This window comes from Cervus elaphus, chromosome 16, assembly GCF_910594005.1.
Source record: "Cervus elaphus chromosome 16, mCerEla1.1, whole genome shotgun sequence".
NCBI lineage: Eukaryota > Metazoa > Chordata > Mammalia > Artiodactyla > Cervidae > Cervus > Cervus elaphus.
In genome coordinates this window covers 33,272,412-33,292,292 of record NC_057830.1, presented here as the reverse complement: position 1 = coordinate 33,292,292, position 19,881 = coordinate 33,272,412, and the positions used below count along the sequence as shown (strand labels likewise).

At 41.9% G+C, this 19,881-nt stretch overlaps 1 protein-coding gene and 1 pseudogene across 1 annotated transcript in view; both read right to left on the bottom strand.

Annotated features, from left to right (window-relative positions):
• The window catches only part of SLC28A3 (solute carrier family 28 member 3), a 94,564-nt gene that overhangs the window by 64,599 nt on the left and 10,084 nt on the right, over positions 1-19,881 (bottom strand). Inside the window, exon 2 of the mRNA XM_043870564.1 lies at positions 2,587-2,711. Within this exon, the coding sequence (XP_043726499.1) occupies positions 2,587-2,664 (78 nt within the window). The 5' untranslated portion in view covers positions 2,665-2,711. The remainder of the gene's footprint in view (positions 1-2,586; positions 2,712-19,881) is intronic.
• LOC122710039 overlaps positions 15,854-19,881 on the bottom strand; it is a 32,164-nt pseudogene continuing 28,136 nt past the window's right edge.

Sequence of the window (19,881 nt, the reverse complement as noted above, 5' to 3'; positions counted from 1 at the left end):
TTAAGCGACACCTGATGTTCTCTGAACAAGTGACGCAGAATAGTGCGTTATTCCCTCTTGAATTGGCTTCCGCCCTCCTGCTGCTGCTGATAAGTCACGTCAGTCGTGTCCGACTCTGTGCGACCCCATAGACGGCAGCCCACCAGGCTCCCGCGTCCCTGGGATTCTCCAGGCAAGAACACTGGAGTGGGCTGCCATTTCCTTCTCCAATGCATGAAAGTAAGAAGTGAAAGTGAAGTCTCTCTGTCGTGTCTGACTCTTGGCGACCCCATGGACTGCAGCCCACCAGGCTCCTCCGTCCGTGGGATTTTCCAGGCAAGGCTCCCTCCCTAGTGGTGGCCATATCTAGGGGCCAGTTAACAATCGTGCTGAGTAAATAGGTGTCTCTGGAAATTCTTATTGAAGGTCTAGCACTGGACAGATAACCTGGCCAGTGCTTGAACAATCTGTATCACTGGAGGCGGAGATGATGAGGAGACATCTCACAGGTATCTCAATCTTATCTTCCATTAGTTACTGCCACTTCCCCACAATTTATTGACCCTAACAGCCCAATCCCTCTTTCCTTTGTCTATTCACTTCTCCACAATTTATCATCTTTTTTAAAAAGGTGTATAAGCCTCTGAGTCTTACTGCTTCATTGGGATTTTTACTTTCTTTCTGTGAAATTTATGTGTACAGAAAATTAAAAATATCAATAAAATTTGTATGCCTTTTCTCGTATTTAATTTCCCATTTGTCAGTTTAATTCACAGACCTCAGGAGCTGAATCTAAGAGAGTAGAGGGAAAGATTTTCTCTCCCTGACACTTATAACCTGTGAGATGAGCATGACTGTGACAAATACACAGACGATGAAACTGAGGATCAGGGAGGTTACAATAACTTGTGGAAGACTCAGGACAACTCAGGCTTCAGTCAAACCCTTATACCTTCCTTGTTCCTTTCTTTGCTATTGCTTAAACATTTGTTTTGCTTGTGTATTGAAGCTGAAGCCTAGGGGATTTCTGACATCTGGTCACGTGGGCTTCCCAGGGTGAGTGTCAGCTGAGGAAAGGAAGCATACTGGTGAAGAGCCCTGAAAAATCCCTGTCCCAGGCCCAGTCAGAAAGCCTGGTATTTTCTGGTGACAGTCTCCTGTGGAATATAGACCTGGGCCAAGCAGCATGACTCACTCAGTGAGTTTTGGTTGATGACATAAGACAGTTTGCAAAACCCAGCTGTGTGGGGCCTGATCTGACAGAGGATTTAACACCTGGTTTAAGAAAAAGGAACTCTGATCTGAATAGACATTTCTTCAAAGAGGACATACAGACGACCAACAGGCACACAAAAAAGATATTCAACACTGCTAGCTATTAGAGAAATGCAGATCAAAACTGTGATGTGATATCACCTCACACCAGTCAGAATGGTGGTCAGCAAAAAATCCACAAACAGCAAATGCAGGAGGGGGTGTGGAGAGAAGGGAACCCTCCTACAGCGTTGGTGGAAATGTTAATTGGTACAGCCACTATGGAGAACAGCATGGAGGTTCCTTAAAAAACTAAAAATAGAGATACCATATGACCCTGCAATCCCACTCCTGGGCATATATTCATGCAAAAACATGATCCGAAAGTATCCATGCACCCCAATGTTCTTTGCAGCACAATTTACAATAGCCAAGAAATGGAAGCAACCTAAATGTCCATTGACAGAGGGATAGATAAAGAAGATGTGGTACATATACACAATGGAGTAATACTTAGCCATTAAAAAGAATGAAATTATGCCATTTGCAGCAATATGGATGAAGCTAGAGAGTGCCATTCTGAGTGAAGTAAGTCAGGCAGAGAAGGAGAAATATTGTATGACATCCCTTATATGTGGAATCTAAAAAGAAATGATACAAATGAATTTTGTATCAAAGAGACTCATAAACTTAGAAAATGAGCTTATGGTTGCTGGGGGAAGGTATAGTTAGGGAGTTTAGGAAGGTCAAGTACACACTGCTATATTTAAAATGGATAACTAGCAAGGACTGGAACTGCTCAATGCTATGTGCCAGCTTGGGTGGGAGAGGGAGAATGGATACATGTATATGAAGGGCTGAGTCCCTTCGCTGTTTACCTGAAACTGCCACAACCTGGTTAATTTACTACATCCCAATACAAAATAAAAATTTGAAGTTGGGTGGGAAAAAAAGAATACACATGTATACTTAAAGAAAGGTAGAGAGGAAGGGACTCTGGGGTGCTGACTACGTTCAGGATCTGGATTCTTCCCCATTCTTCCCCGCTCACCAGTTCTTTGGGAAACTGTCTCTAGGTAAATACTATATCCTTGCCATATGAGCCCTAAACACAGCAGGAGAGAACACTCTTGTTTTCAAATGACAGGGCAGGTCAGGGATCAAAACAAGTTCAGTTAAGAGACTTTTCAGGTTTGTCAACCCAAGAAGGAAAGAATAATAGGCTTAAAGAGAACCATTAAGAACCTTATTGCATTACAATAATCCCTCTTCTTTAGTGAAGAAACTTGCCAGAAAGGCCAGGAAAGAACATTACTTACTCAGTCTTAAACATAAAACAAAAGACCTGCTGACCTGAAAGCCACTGTTGCTGCAACCCTGGGCCGGGAGGGCCGCCACCCTCTGCAGCTCCACGGAGCTTTTGCTGCTCATGGACTTGGGCTCCGGAGTCTTTTCAGATGTCTGGAGAGCTGCTGTATCTGTGAAATCAAACACAGCCTCTGCTGAAGTCAGAATGCCACTTGCTGTCATAGGCACCAGGCCATCGATTCACTTTGGGAACTTTGATCTAAATCTCCTGGTTGGGGTGGGGCAGGAGTGGCGAGGGGCGGGGTGGACGCTTTCAGGTCAGGTCCACCTACCTCATTAATCCTTCTCATTATCCCCATTCCTGCCGGCCCATTTTCACTCAGGGAAGAAGACTCCTGTGCTGCTCAAAACAGAAAAGGACATTTTCTCTACAGTCTTGAGGAAAGAATCTAATTCCTGTGCTAGTGTTGGGCACTGGGAGTGGTGAGTGGCAGGAAAAATAAGGGCTGGCTATTACCAAGTGACCAGGATTCTGTGCTAGGTCTGTGTTCTAGACATTTCAGATGGTGGTCTTGATTTATCTTGAAACAAGGGAAAACTGAGGTGTCCATGAACATCACCTCAGTTAATCTGAGTAACAAAAGTTAATGGTTTGCTAAGGGCCACTTGGCTAATGAATGGACAGTGAAAAGTAAATTCAGGTCTGGTGGATTCCAAAGCCTTCTTACTCTATCCCTGCCAGCAAACAGGGTTGCTTCAAAAAATCCAACTCCTAGAGGGACTTCCCTGGTGGTCTAGTGTTTAAGACTTCTAAGAGTTTAAAAATGGTCCAGATCAAAATATCTTAAAAATAAATCCAGCTCCTAGAAATGGAAAGATGTAGCAGGTAAATGAAAAGCGACCATCTTAAAAGATTCTTTCCTCTATGAAATTTTTAGCTGTGGGATTTTTTTTTTTCAAAACTGCAGTTTCTCCTAGTACATTTAAAATGAACTATCCAATAGATGCAGAGAAAGCCTTTGACAAAATTCAACACTCATTTATGATTAAAACTCTCCAAAAAGCAGGAATAGAAGGAACATACCTCAACATAATAAAAGCTATATATGACAAACCCACAGCAAGCATCACCCTCAATGGTGAAAAATTGAAGGCATTTCCCCTGAAATCAGGAACAAGACAAGGGTGCCCACTCTCACCACTACTATTCAACATAGTGTTGGAAGTTCTGGCCACAGCAATCAGAGCAGAAAAAGAAGTAAAAGGAATCCAGATAGGAAAAGAAGAAGTGAAACTCTCACTGTTTGCAGATGACATGATCCTCTATATAGAAAACCCTAAAGACTCTACCAGAAAATTACTAGAGCTAATCAATGAATATAGTAAAGTTGCAGGATATAAAATTAACACACAGAAATCCCTTGCATTCCTATATACTAACAATGAAAAAACAGAAAGAGAAATTAAGGAAACAATACCATTCACCATTGCAACAAAAAGAATAAAATACTTAGGAGTATATCTACCTAAAGAAACAAAGGACCTATACATAGAAAACTATAAAACACTGATGAAAGAAATCAAAGAGGACACAAACAGATGGAGAAACATACCGTGTTCATGGATTGGAAGAATCAATATTGTCAAAATGGCTATTCTACCCAAAGCAGTCTATAGATTCAATGCAATCCCTATCAAGCTACCAACGGTATTTTTCACAGAACTAGACCAAAGAATTTCACAATTTGTATGGAAATACAAAAAACCTCGAATAGCCAAAATAATCTTGAGAAAGAAGAATGGAACTGGAGGAATCAACCTGCCTGACTTCAGACTCTACTACAAAGCCACAGTCATCAAGACAGTGTGGTACTGGCACAAAGACAGAAATATAGATCAATGGAACAGAATAGAAAGCCCAGAGATAAATCCACGAACCTATGGACACCTTATCTTCAACAAAGGAGGCAAGGATATACAATGGAAAAAAGACAACCTCTTTAACAAGTGGTGCTGGGAAACCTGGTCAACCACTTGTAAAAGAATGAAACTAGAACACTTTCTAACACCATACACAAAAATAAACTCAAAATGGATTAAAGATCTAAATGTAAGACCAGAAACTATAAAACTCCTAGAGGAGAACATAGGCAAAACACTCTCCGACATAAATCACAGCAAGATCCTCTATGACCCACCTCCCAGAATATTGGAAATAAAAGCAAAACTAAACAAATGGGACCTAATGAAACTTAAAAGCTTTTGCACTACAAAGGAAACTATAAGTAAGGTGAAAAGACAGCCGTCAGATTGGGAGAAAATAATAGCAAATGAAGAAACAGACAAAGGATTAATCTCAAAAATATACAAGCAACTCCTGCAGCTCAATTCCAGAAAAATAAATGACCCAATCAAAAAATGGGCCAAAGAACTAAACAGACATTTCTCCAAAGAAGACATACAGATGGCTAACAAACACATGAAAAGATGCTCAACATCACTCATTATCAGAGAAATGCAAATCAAAACCACAATGAGGTACCATTACACGCCAGTCAGGATGGCTGCTATCCAAAAGTCTACAAGCAATAAATGCTGGAGAGGGTGTGGAGAAAAGGGAACCCTCTTACACTGTTGGTGGGAATGCAAACTAGTACAGCCGCTATGGAAAACAGTGTGGAGATTTCTTAAAAAACTGGAAATAGAACTGCCATATGACCCAGCAATCCCACTTCTGGGCATACACACTGAGGAAACCAGATCTGAAAGAGACACGTGCACCCCAATGTTCATAGCAGCACTGTTTATAATAGCTAGGACATGGAAGCAACCTAGATGCCCATCAGCAGATGAATGGATAAGGAAGCTGTGGTACATATACACCATGGAATATTACTCAGCCATTAAAAAGAATTCATTTGAACCAGTCCTAATGAGATGGATGAAGCTGGAGCCCATTATACAGAGTGAAGTAAGCCAGAAAGATAAAGAACATTACAGCATACTAACACATATATATGGAATTTAGAAAGGTGATAACGATAACCCTATATGCAAAACAGAAAAAGAGACACAGAAATACAGAACAGACTTTTGAACTTTGTGGGAGAATGTGAGGGTGGGATATTTCAAAAGAACAGCATGTATACTATCTATGGTGAAACAGATCACCAGCCCAGGTGGGATGCATGAGACAAGTGCTCCGGCCTGGTGCACTGGGAAGACCTAGAGGAATCGGGTGGAGAGGGAGGTGGGAGGGGGGATCGGGATTGGGAATACATGTAAATCCATGGCTGATTCATATCAATGTATGACAAAACCCACTGGAAAAAAAAATAATAAAAAAAAAAAATAAATAAAATGAACTATCGTGCGTCTATTAAATATTATAATTGTGAGGCCTGTGTGGAAATGTGAAAAATGTTCATGTTAAGTGAAAAACTAAAATGTATAAATTGAATGCTGTGTACAGTAGACAAAAAATGGAAGAAGATATAAAATTCTATTAGTGGTTATTTCTGGTTTTTTTTTTTTTAATCCTCTGCATGTTTTATTTTATTTAGTTATTGGGATTGCACTGGGTCTACATTGCTGCTTTCAGATTTTCTCTAATTGTGGTGAATGGGGGCTACTCTTCCTTGCGGTGCATGGGCCTCTCGTTGCGGTGGCTTCTCTTGTTGCAGAGCACAGGCTCTTGGTGTGTGGGCTTCAGTAATTGCAGCACGTGGGCTCAGTAGTTGCGGCCCCCAGGCTCTGGAGTTCAGTCTAAGTAGTTATGGTGAATGGGCTTAGTTGTTCCAGGGCACGTGGGGTCTTCCTGGACCAGGGATCGAACATGTGACTCCGACATTGGCAGGCAGACTCTTATCCACTGTACCACCACTACCAGGGAAGTCCTGGGTTGTGGCTTTATGGGTAGTTGCTATTTTCTCTTTCATCCTTTGCTAAATTTTCTATAAAGAGTGGGATTTGCTATCATTATCATCTTATTGAATATATGTATACACAAATGTGTATATATGACCATATATACATGTATACGTATATATACAATATGATGATATGCACATATATACACACATGTGTGTATGTGTGCCTGTGTGTATGTTAAGAGCTCATTGGACGTATACTGCCTAGGTTCAAATCCTGGCTCTGCTACTCACTACAGTGAACTACAACTCAGCTCAAGATCTAAACCCAGCCTTCTGCCTGTCCTTAGGCAGCCCCAGAGCTAAGAATGGTTTCTAGATCTTAAAAACAGTTGAAAAAATTGAAAGGGTGAATATTTCATGACATATATAACTATATGAAATTCAAATTTCAGTGTCCATAAATAAAATTTTGTTTGCACACAAACATTCCCATTAATTTATGTATTGTCTATGGCTGCTCAAGACTCAACCTAGTATATAGTTGGAGAGGATCCTTATTCTTCAAAGAATAAGAAAAACCTTCATTCTTCTGTTTATGGTTGTAATTGCAGAAATGTGATTCAAATGTCTTGATATTCTTGCAGGTATTGTTATATGAACCTTTTAAAAGGCAACAACCCAGTATTTTCTCTACCCCTAGGCTATAGATAGCATGTTTGAAAAGTTACAAGCATATTTGAGAGCAGGCCACAGTACAAGCAAGATCACACTACAGTGTTGATTGAAAGACTCAATGACCTGCTCATTTCATTCTAAGGCAATGCCAGCTAAAAGGAAAATTGAGAGTTACTTAGGGCAAATTGCATGTACAAGTAGGATGCTAAAATGCAAAAATAGATAGTCATTTCCAGAGAAGTTTTAACTTAAAATGCTATCTATCCTCAAAATGGATTAAAGATCTAAATGTAAGACCAGAAACTATAAAACTCCTAGAGGAGAACATAGGCAAAACACTCTCCGACATAAATCACAGCAAGATCCTCTATGACCCACCTCCCAGAATATTGGAAATAAAAGAAAAACTAAACAAATGGGATCTAATGAAACTTAAAAGCTTTTGCACTACAAAAGAAACTATAAGTAAGGTGAAAAGACAGCCGTCAGATTGGGAGAAAATAATAGCAAATGAAGAAACAGACAAAGGATTAATCTCAAAAATATACAAGCAACTCCTGCAGCTCAATTCCAGAAAAATAAATGACCCAATCAAAAAATGGGCCAGAGAACTAAACAGACATTTCTCCAAAGAAGACATACAGATGGCTAACAAACACATGAAAAGGTGCTCAACATCACTCATTATTAGAGAAATGCAAATCAAAACCACAATGAGGTACCATTACACACCAGTCAGGATGGCTGCTATCCAAAAGTCTACAAGCAATAAATGCTGGAGAGGGTGTGGAGAAAAGGGAACCCTCTTACACTGTTGGTGGGAATGCAAACTAGTACAGCCACTATGGAAAACAGTGTGGAGATTCCTTAAAAAACTGGAAATAGAACTGCCATATGACCCAGGAATACCACTTCTGGGCATACACACTGAGGAAACCAGATCTGAAAGAGACACATGCACCCCAATGTTCATCGCAGCACTGTTTATAATAGCCAGGACATGGAAGCAACCTAGATGCCCATCAGCAGATGAATGGATAAGGAAGCTGTGGTACATATACACCATGGAATATTACTCAGCCGTCAAAAAGAATTCATTTGAACCAGTCCTAATGAGATGGATGAAACTGGAGCCCATTATACAGAGTGAAGTAAGCCAGAAAGATAAAGAACATTACAGCATACTAACACATATATATGGAATTTAGAAAGATGGTAACGATAACCCTATATGCAAAACAGAAAAAGAGACACAGAAATACAGAACAGACTTTTGAACTCTGTGGGAGAAGGTGAGGGTGGGATGTTTCAAAAGAACAGCATGTATACTATCTATGGTGAAACAGATCACCAGCCCAGGTGGGATGCACGAGACAAGTGCTCCAGCCTGGTGCACTGGGAAGACCCAGAGGAATCGGGTGGAGAGGGAGATGGGAGGGGGGATCGGGATGGGGAATAAGTGTAAATCTATGGCTGATTCATATCAATGTATGACAAAACCCACTGAAATGTTGTGAAGCAATTAGCCTCCAACTAATAAAAAAATTAAAAAAAAAAAAAAAAAAGAAAATGTAAAACAAACAAACAAAAAAAAGAAAACGTTGAATTATAATATAGGGAAGAAATTTAACTTAATGCATTTACAATGGCTACCTAGGGGAAATTTTGAAAAATGTATGGCCAAATAAATTAGAAATAATTTAAAAATACAACATTAATTCAAAAAAAAAATGCTATCTATCTGAAACTTTTGGTTAAGAGCTTTTAGAAGTAACGAAAATTCTGACTCTCTTGGCAACACAAGAATTAACTTGGGACTATTCATGGGACTATCACTTGATGGTACCTTGGTAGAAGCTATGGCTCATTTTAAACAATCTGGAGATAGACATTGTGATCAGAAAATGAGGTGAAAGACCCTTGCAACTTTCCAAGACTGCATATTAAATCATTCCCCAGTTACACAGAATCACTATTTGGAAGGAATAATTTGTGCCAAGGCCTGGGAAACTGTCTCTTAATTCCCTGCATCAGCTATTTTCATTGCAGGGTTCCTCAAACTCAATTTTAAACTTTGAAACCACTGCATAGCAATCGAATCACTAGACTTTTTAATTAAGGGATCTATGTTCTATTCCATTCCATAAAAGCTGGCTTTTAGACCAAAAACCATGGATTGTATATACAAACTCAAATATTAAAGAAAAACAAAAAACCTCCCAACCCCCTTCAAATTTATTAAAAATAGGCAAGTAAAAAATTATAAACACATGACAGTAGGTCTTGCTTCATGTATGTAGTTCTATAGTAAGGTTATTCTTTTCCTTTTGGTGACATTATTTCCAAAAAGAGTAAAATGAATGTAAAAAAATTGTCCACAACATTTCCCCCATGTTGAGAGCAATGTATTACATGTTTCAGCATGATTTTTATCTGCTCCTGCTGTCATCCCTGGAAGGACATTTCATGTACTACAGATTGACATTTTTTTTTTTAATACATCTTGAAGTAGTTTAGTAAACTAAAAATGTAATCCTGTGATGGCCACAAACCTTAATCTAACCAACTTGAATTTTTGAGTTGGTTAGTTAGATTAAGGGAGAATCCAAGAGTGAGGGAAAAAAAAAAAAAAGCAATAATGTGTGTTTGAAATAGAAAATACTTTGAGATGTTTCTCCAACAAAATCACCTTTGAAGTTGGATTTTGCTTTTCAACACCCCGCTATAGAGCTGATACTAGGAAAGGCCAGGTGTAGAATCTGCTGCCTGGATAATGCCTGTCCGTGATTTACGATTACTTGGCCTTCTGGATCACTTTAGTTATAATTCTTAGACAGATGATCTTGGTACAAGGGTGGACCAGTAAAGCAAAAGGGAAGCAAACTAGCATCTGTTGATCATTGCCATGCACCATTTAGGTACTTATAGTGTTTCCATTTCATCTTTGCAACAACTCTACAAATGAGGTGTTATCGCCCCATTTCACAGATGAAACACTTGAGGCTCAGGGGACAAAGTGACTTTTCCAAGAACATAACTAGTAAGTGGCAACATCGTGATTTGAGCCCAAGCACCTGAAACATAGACCTGTCAACAGCTAAGTTCTGGAAGGAAATAAAGTCCAAGAGAAGATCAACTGAGTTAATACCCAAAAGTGTTCAGTCTATTAGTGGGAAAAGCAAACTACCACCAAGATGAATAGAAAAAGCTTAATAAAATGGAAAAACAAAGAGGTTGTCAGTACAGCAGAGTTTAATCCATCCTCATACTTCAAAATCCCCAAAAGATGTGCCAGTGCTTCACTGAGGCAATTTCTAAGAAGCCCCAAGAGTTGACCTGTCATATCTGATTCCACTGGAAGTATATGCTTGGACCTGCCAGTGACAGGAGGGCAGTGATGGTACCTACCTTAGTCTCTGTATTTAGCATCACTTAGAGCAGAGATCTCTGTTCGTTTCCAAGGCAAACCATTCAATATCATGGTAATCCAAGCCTATGGCCCAACCAGTAATGCTGAAGAAGCTGAACAGTTCTATGAAGACCTACAAGACCTTTTAGAACTAACACCCAAAAAAGATGTCCTTTTCATTACAGGGGACTGGAATGCAAAAGTAGGAAGTCAAGAAACACCTGGAGTAACAGGCAAATTTGGCCTTGGAGTACAGAATGAAGCAGGGCAAAGGCTAATAGAGTATTGCCAAGAGAATGCACTGGTCATAGCAAACACCCTCTTCCAACAACACAAGGGAAGACTCTACACATAGACATCACCAGATGGTCAACACCGAAATCAGATTGATTATATTCTTTACAGCCAAAGATGGAGAAGCTCTATATAGTCAGCAAAAACAAGACCAGGAGCTGACTGTGGCTCAGATCATGAACTCCTTATTGCCAAATTCAGACTTAAACTGAAGAAAGTAGGGGGAAAACCACCAGATCATTCAGGAATGACCTAAATCAAATCCCTTATGACTACACAGTGGAAGTGAGAAATAGATTTAAGGGACTAGATCTGATAGACAGAGAGCCTGATGAACTATGGATGGAGGTTTGTGACATTGTATAGGAGACAGGGATCAAGACCATCCCCATGGAAAAGAAATGCAAAAAGGCAAAATGGTTGTCTGAGGAGGACTTACAAAGAGTTGTGAAAAGAAGAGAAGTGAAAAGCAAAGGAGAAAAGGAAAGATATTCCTATTTGAATGCAGAGTTCCAAAGAAAAACCAGGAGAGATGAGAAAGCCTTCCTCAGCATCAATGCAAAGAAATAGAGGAAAACAACAGAATGGGAAAGACTAGAGATCTCTTCAAGAAAATTAGAGATACCAAGGGAACATTTCATGCAAAGACGGGTTGTAAAGGACAGAAATGGTATGGACCTAACAGAAACAGAAGATATTAAGAAGTGGCAAGAATACACAGAAGAACTGTACAAAAAAGATCTTCATGGCCCAGATAAGCACAATGGTGTGATCACTCACCTAGAGCCAGACATCCTGGAATGTGAAGTCAAGTGGACCTTAGAAAGCATCACTATGAATAAAGCTAGCGGAGGTGATGGAATTCCAGTTGAGCTACCTCAAATCCTGAAAGATGATGCTGTGAAAGTCTTGTACTCAATATGCCAGCAAATTTGGAAAACTCAGCAGTGGCCACAGGACTGGAGGTCAGTTTTCATTCCAATCCCTAAGAAAGGCAATCTCAAAGAATGCTCAAACTACCACACAGTTGCATTCACCTCACATGCTAGTAAAGTAATGCTCAAAATTCTCCAAGTCAGGCTTCAGCAATACGTGAACCGTGAACTTCCAGATGTTCAAGCTGGATTTAGAAAAGGCAGAGGAACCAGAGTTCAGATTGCCAACATCCGCTGGATCATCAAAAAAGCAAGAGAGTTCCAGAAAAACATCTATTTCTGCTTTATTGACTACGCCAAAGCCTTCGACTGTGTGGATCACAATAAACTGTGGAAAATTCTGAAGGAGATGGGAATACCAGACCACCTGACCTGCCTCTTGAGAAACCTGTATGCAGGTCAGGAAGCAACAGTTAGATCTGGACATGGAACAACAGATTGGTTCCAATAGGAAAAGGAGTACATCAAGGCTGTATATTGTCACCCAGCTTATTTAACTTATATGCAGAGTACATCATGAGAAACGCTGGACTGGAAGAAACACAAGCTGGAATCAAGATTGCTGGGAGAAATACCAATAACCTCAGATATGCAGATGACACCACCTTTATGGCAGAAAGTGAAGATGAACTAAGAAGCCTCTTGATGAAAGTGAAAGAGGAGAGTGAAAAAGTTGGCTTAAAGCTCAACATTCAGAAAACTAAGATCATGGCATCTGGTCCCATCACCTCATGGGAAATAGACAGGGAAACAGTGGAAGCAGTGTCAGACTTTATATTTTTGGGCTCAAAAATCACTGCGGATGGTGACTGCAGCTATGAAATTCAAAGATGCTTAGTCCTTGGAAGGAAAGTTATGACCAGCCTCGATAGCATATTAAAAAGCAGAGACATTACTTTGCCAACAAAAGTCCATCTGGTCAAGGCTATGGTTTTTCCAGTGGTCATGTATGGATGTGAGATTTGGACTGTGAAGAAAGCTGAGTGCCGAAAAATTGATGCTTTTGAACTGTGGTGTTGGAGAAGACTCTTGAGAGTCCCTTGGACTGCAAGGAGATCCAACCAGTCCATCCTAAAGGAGATCAGTCCTGGGTGTTCATTGGAAGGACTGATGCTGAAGCTGAAACTCTAATACTTTGGCCACCTCATGGGAAGAGTTGACTCATTTGAAAAGCCCCTGATGCTGGGAGGGATTGGGGGCAGGAGGAGAAAGGGGCGACAGAGGATGAGATGGCTGGATGGCATCAACGACTCGATGGGCATGAGTTTCAGTAAACTCCGGGAGTTGGTGATGGACAGGGAGGCCTGGTGTGCTGTGATTCATGGGGTCGCAAAGAGTCGGACACGACTGAGCGACTGAACTGAACTGAACTGAACTGAAGAGCAGAGGAGGGTCAAGGCTGAATAGCTTATCTATTGACCAAAGGAGGAAACTGGAAACCCCTGCATTCCCATTGTCCCAGGAATCTGTGTGAACTGTGTAATCAACTGTGAAGGAGGTTAGCTCCCATGGCTGGCCCTCCTCAGGAACCAGCATTGGGAGGAGGGTGAAGTAAGCTGAATCTAGGGCTCACGTTTTAAGGGGCCACTCACTCTCAGTGAGTACAGGGTCAGAGTCTTCCTAAATTTTGTACCCCAGACCCCTCGCCCAGATCACCCTACTCCTGGTCCTGCCGTGAACAAGCCCTGAGTCTGTTTTGGATCAGTGCAGGTAGCAGTTAAGCAAGTAGCCTCTGGGCTCAGTCTAGCTGCCAGCCCAGGCTCTAACTGGAACTACGCTAACTAGCTGGAACCTCAGGCAAGTTACTCACCAGAAACCTCTCTAAACATCTGTTGTTACCTGCAAAACGAGGTTCGGAGTTGTGCCTACCTTCTAACAGGCCTACTGGGAGAGTTTGATGGGGTACCACATGGAAAGTTTCTGGTGCATTGTAGGAAGAAGGCACACACTCAAGATTCCAGGCCAAATCTGCCAGCAGCTGCCCCAAAAGGCAACCCAGGGGAAATACTCTTTGTTCCTCTTCAATGCACGAGAAAGCAAGACATAGTTTGTGAGGCCATGGTAGGTGGTTTTGGATGGTCAGCGAAATAAGGCTGCTACGAGGAAAAAATATTGCAATCTGTGGAGAAGAGACCACTCAAATGTGTTTTCTTCACCATTTTGCAACTGTGATGGCAAGAAGTATGAGTGGATGCTAAAGTTAGTGGCTGGCAGAATTTGATGAGAAGGACATTTATGTGTTTCTTAGTGTCTCCCCACAAAGTACATATTAATCAAAGAAAAAGTAAGAGAAACTTCACAATGGGGAAAACTGGAGGATACCACCTTACCAAATAGTCACCAGAAATGCGGGAAAGTGACATTCTGTGCCTCCTGATATGAGCACTGAGCAGGATATCCCATCACTTTTGTGGAATTATTGTCCCAAATGTATAACCTGAGTCTAATTAGGGCCAATTGGGGGATGTTTTATAAAATAACTGGACTATATTTCTCAAAATTGTTATGGTTGAAGAAAGCAAAGAAGACCGAGAGTCCACCCCAGATTACAGAATACCAAACATATCTGACAGATAGATGCAGCACATCATCTCGGAGGGAGTCCTGTACCAAGGGGAAGGTTTGTTATAAAGACCAACATAGGGACGATTGAGCACATTTGAATTTTGGTCATAGTAAGGTATAATCTTAAATTTCCTCATATTGATAATGATACTGTGGTGTTGTTAGAGAATGACCTCAGGAAATAGACTTTGGAATATGGAGGAATAAAGGGGTATGATGTCTATAATTTATTCCTAAGTGGTTCAGAGCAAAATAACATGCAAATGTATATGAGAGCTATTGAGGTGTTACACAAAGCTAACGAGGTGTTACAAAATAAAAAGATACAAAAAGATGTTTTGTGAATTATTCATATGTGCTAACTATAAATTTAACCTCTGTGTCATGTATGTGGACAGGGAAATTAATTTGTATACACATGTTTCCCTTTTACTTTTTTATTTTGCACAGTAAAAGCAATCAATACCATACTGCTTTTCTTCACATCTGTATGATTTTAAGAAGTTGCTTTTTGTTCTGGAGAAATAGCTTATAGATGAAACAAATAGTAACAAATTGTGAAATCTGTGAACCTCAGAAGTCAATAGCGTGAAACCTACCCTCAGGGGCAGGGAAGAAAACAAGTGTCATGAGAGAAGAGGCAGGCATAAGGACAGCAAGCTGGAGAAATGAACGTTTCCAATGCCACTGACTCGGAACACACAGTAGTTACACTTTCCCTCCTTCACTTTAAAGGGTGATTTTTGGTCTGTAGTCTGAAGAATGACTTCAAATGACACAGGAGTTGCTTTGAGGAGACATACAACAAAAAAGTTTCCAGAACAATAAGAATCACCCTAAAGGCCTAGGTCCCAGAAAGAACCCACAGTGAAAAGCAAAGTCAGAGAGCTGATGTCTTGCTGCTTCAGCTAACCACCTCCACTGGACCCATGAAGGAGTCTCAGCAGCATTTGAGGGAGAGTTCAAATCAGCATATATATGGTGTCCTTACAAACCCTGTAGGGTCACTTTCCTGACCAGATGGTGACAGCTTATGCCCTGAAGAAGCACAGACAGAGATTTCCAGAGTTAAATAAGCTGGAAAATGAATTGGCTTCATAGCTTCCTTTTCTTCTAGTCTAACAACAGCTTTCCCTTCCTGGCTCCCCACCCTCTGTTCCTGCAGGTATTTATTGCCTTATGCTTCAGGCAATGAAGAGGTGAACTTTGAAGATCAAGGGCTGGGCAGTCCTGAGGGCAGGACATCTGGAGGCCCAGGAGCCACATACACTGTGTTCTCATAACGGCTGGGCCTGCCTTCGGTCCTGAGAACCTATCCCTGAGGTCAGTAAAGCTCCTTTGCAAGCCTGGTGACCACTCGCTGTTCCATGGGGACAGCATGGCAGCCTGAGGTTTTCAGTGTTGCACGGGTCTGAAATACCCGTGAGTTTAGAAAACAAAACCACAGTTCTTCCTGGCTGGGCTGGTCCCCCAACCCAGTCTTAGCAGGACAATGCTGGGGCTGCGGGCTCCCGCCGAGCTCTGAGACCCTAAGGAGGGTCAGCGCTGGCACCAGCATGGAGCTAGCTAGGGCATGTGCAGCAGGAGCCCTGGGCGTCAGGGCTCAGTGATGGTGAGACGGCCGTGAATGAGGAACTGACTGCCTCCCCTCCGCAGGAGGGAACCGGGGGTGGCTCGGAAGGCAGGATCTCAGAGCCATAGTGCAGGAGCTGGCTGGAGCCCAAAGAGGAGGCGGTCACTCCTCCTCTTCCTGATGGGACTGAGGGCCTCCTTCAGGCGGAACTGCTTGGTCTTTGTGAGGTTAACCTTGCAGATGGTGGGTGAATTGGGGAGCCCAGTTTCCCGGTGGACCAGGGCCTTTCCTTCCTTCCCCTGACATTCTGTGAAGCCTATGGCTTCTTGAAAAGTGAGAGCTAATGTCAGACTTGGGACTGTCTTCTGCAGGGACCCCTTTGTCATGTAGATGGGCTGGGCAGGCCTCGGACATCTGTAGGAGATGTTCAGTGGGGCTGTGAAATGCAGATTGGTGAGGATCACACACTTGGAGACATGGTAGCCATTTCCAAGATTGAGGAACAGAAGGACTCTAATGGGGCTGCCTTGTTCAAAAGCTGGCTGATAGCTGATGTGAGCACTGGTTCCCACTCTGTCTATTGAGGGCTCTCTTAGCTTCAACCTTGTCTTGTGAAATGAGTATTATGTCCATGCAATGCTCAGGATATTTCGATTAAAAGGTGTCATATCCCCCTTTGAGGAAGTAGACCTGTGGGGCTGGGGCCAGCAGACAGCCAGGTGTCACCAGAACATACAGTGCAACCCCCTCCCCCCAAACTCCCACCCTGGCCTGGCTGCTTCCTGCCCCAGAAACTCATATTTATTTGGCTGTGCCACACGGCTTTGCAGGATCTTACTTAGTTCCTTGATCAGGGATTGAACCTGCATCCTCAACAGTGAAAACATGGAGTCCTAACAACTGGACATCCAGAGAACTCCTCAGAAACCCTAATTTATATTTTTTACATCTCCGAGGCTATGGGTTTTCCAGTGGTCATGTATGGATGTGAGAGTTGGACTATAAAGAAAGCTGAGTGCCGAAGGATTGATGCTCTTGAAATGTGGTGTTGGAGAAGACTCTTGAGAGTCCCTTGGACTGCAAGGAGATCCAACCAGTCCATCCTAAAGGAGATCAGTCCTGGGTGTTCATTGGAAGGACTGATGCTGAAGCTGAAACTCCAATACTTTGGCTACCTGATGCGAAGAGCTGACTCATTTGAAAAGACCCTGATGCTGGTAAAGATTGAGGGCAGGAGGAGAAGGGGAAGACAGAGGATGAGATGGTTGGATGGCATCACTGACTCAATGGACATGGGTTTGGGTGGACTCCGAGAGTTGGTGATGGACAGGGAGGCCTGGCGTGCTGCGGTTCATGGGGTCGCAAAGAGTCAGACACAACTGAGTGACTGAATGAGTGAAACTATGTTACCCATGTATCTCCCCCATGTGGTTAAACACAGATTCCACACACATTTTACTATTTATGTTCAGAGTTGGGATGGACTTATTAATAAGAGCAAAGATTCTGCTACTTAAAAAGGTTAAGGTTTTTGGAATAGGGGTTTCCTCTTACACAATATATCCTTAAACCAGTAAAACTTGTCATTTCTAGGTCAAGTTATGTGACTTAGAATAATAGAGATGCCCCAAGTAACTGTCAGTGATACTGAATTTTAAAAATTTAAGGATGTATCCCCAAAGTTGTAAGTGGCCCTTAAAAGTTGCTCTAATTCTAAAAGTAAATGTTTAAAACACACCTTGAGCTCATATTTTCAGCCTCATCCATCATTACCCGGTTATTTCACATTTTGGCAGAAGTCTGAGATAGTGTCAGGGCTCTGACAGCAGTTGGTAGAACATCTGGAAGTTGCAGCATTATTTGGGAACACAGGGAAATATTGGTATTTAAGTCTATTCAATCTACTGTGCAGGAAAGGACAACGTCCTCCACGTGTAGTGTAACAATCACAAACACAGAAAACTATGTAAAAGTAAGCAAGAAAACCTCTGTTTCTGAGTTTTTTTTTGTTAACTTTAGTTTCTTACTTACCAATTGCTTTATTAGCATTCATTAGCCTGATTTAACAGTCATCAAAACCAGTCATTCTGGGTAGCTTTCACTCATTCACTCAATACAAATTTTAATTATGAAAAGAAAAAAAAGAAATCCTATTCTCAGTGTCTCTAGTGAGAATTGCAGGTAATGAGATACTGTTCATCACTGCTCTGCCAGTGGAGGAACCCGGGAGATTGCCTGGCCCTCGCCTGCCTCATTTTGTTCACTCTCTTCCTTGCTCACAAATCTTCCAGGGCCTTGAGGCTCTATTCTGGCTTTGGAGCACTTTTCACCTGAACTTGGAGCAGTCCCTGGACTGCTTCATTCTCACAGCTCGACTCTCAGCTCCTCAGGCGAGCTGCCTGGGACCATCCAGTCTTCTTGAAGGCGCTGACTGTCTCGGGTATCACAGGGCACAGGGCCTGGCCTGGAGGGAGTGCAGAGGCATAGAGCGATATAGGGGCTCTGAAGGCTTCTAAAGAGCATCCCCCTGAAAAGAACCAGACAGATGCACCGATGACTTCTAGAAACAAGGACGTTTTTAAACCTGAGGTTGCATCTAAACGTGATCTGAAAAGTGCTTCAAAAGTAATCAAAGTTAAGATGATTCTAACATCCAAAAGGACAATGTTTACTACAGTGGAACCATATCAAGTCTACAAAAATTCATGAAACCATAACCGTTCTTAAAAAAGAAAACTCTAGAAAAATCCCCTCATGCTTATCACCACTAAGCAAATTTAACTCCTTACTGTGAAAGTTATGGAGAAAAGCAAGCATTTGTATCATCCAGTAGGAACAGGATTTCAAGGTAACAAAATAGCCCCAGTTGATGAGAAGCGATATTTTATACAATGCAAGTATAAAAGGAATGACAGGATTTGAAAAGCCTTATTTGGAGACCTCTTGAGCAAAGACGATCAGTTGGTCTTAAATAAGTGAGTGGACAGTAGGTGGGATGCCGGATACTCTATGGAGTCACGTTTGTGGGACACAGGTGACAGGCTGGCATGGGGCCCAGTGAAGCAGCAGAATAGAGATCAGGCCAATCGCAGTCCAAACAGACAGTTTGTTTCAAGTGGGTCCCACCAGACATTATGAGCTTCTGCAGTGGGACAACGTGAAGTACACAACACTTCTGTTTTTGCATATGGATGTCTTGGTGTCTTTTTTCTTAAAAGCTCTAAAGTGAGATTGTTGTTTAGTCACTAAAACAGAAGCCGACTCTTCTGCCACCCCATGGACTGTGGCCTGCCAGACTCGTTTGTCCATGGGATTTCCCAGGCGAGAATACTGCATGCAGTGCATTGCCATTCCCTGCTCCAGGGGATCTTCCCCACTCAGGGATTGAACCTGTGTCTCCTGCATCGGGAGGCAGAGTCTTTACCATGGGAAGCCCTAAAGTTAGATTACCTGGTTCTAACCCAAATTTTCTTCTTCAAGGCTGAGTTCTTGAGCAGAGTATGCTATCTCTCAGAGACTCAGTTTCCTAGACCTCTTAGGGTTTTTTGAGGACCTAATAAGAATATTTGTGAAATTGTTGGACCAGAGCCTGACACTTTCAAGACTCAATAAATTAACTATTAATATTTTATTTTCTGTATATGTCTGTATATAATCTCCCCTCTCCTGCCTTCATCCCAGTCCAGCCCATGAGATTCTAGACTTCCAGTTGGGTAAGTTTAGAACCCATTGAAGTGTCAGGACCCAAGTTCCAGACTCTTCCATTAATAACCTCCTTGTAGAACCTGAGTGAGTCAGTTGCTCAAAGAAACTGACCCTCAATTTCCTCACCGTGAGCCTGGAAAGAGAGGTGGGCAGGGTGAAGGGGACCTTAAATGTGTGCCATGTGGGGAAGAAAGATGACACAAAACAGGATATTAAGATGTTGTTCAGCATGATTGTGTTTTAAAACCTGCGACACATGCATGTCAGATAAAAGTGATGATTCCCAGTCAGTGGGCAGGACACTGGTCTTAT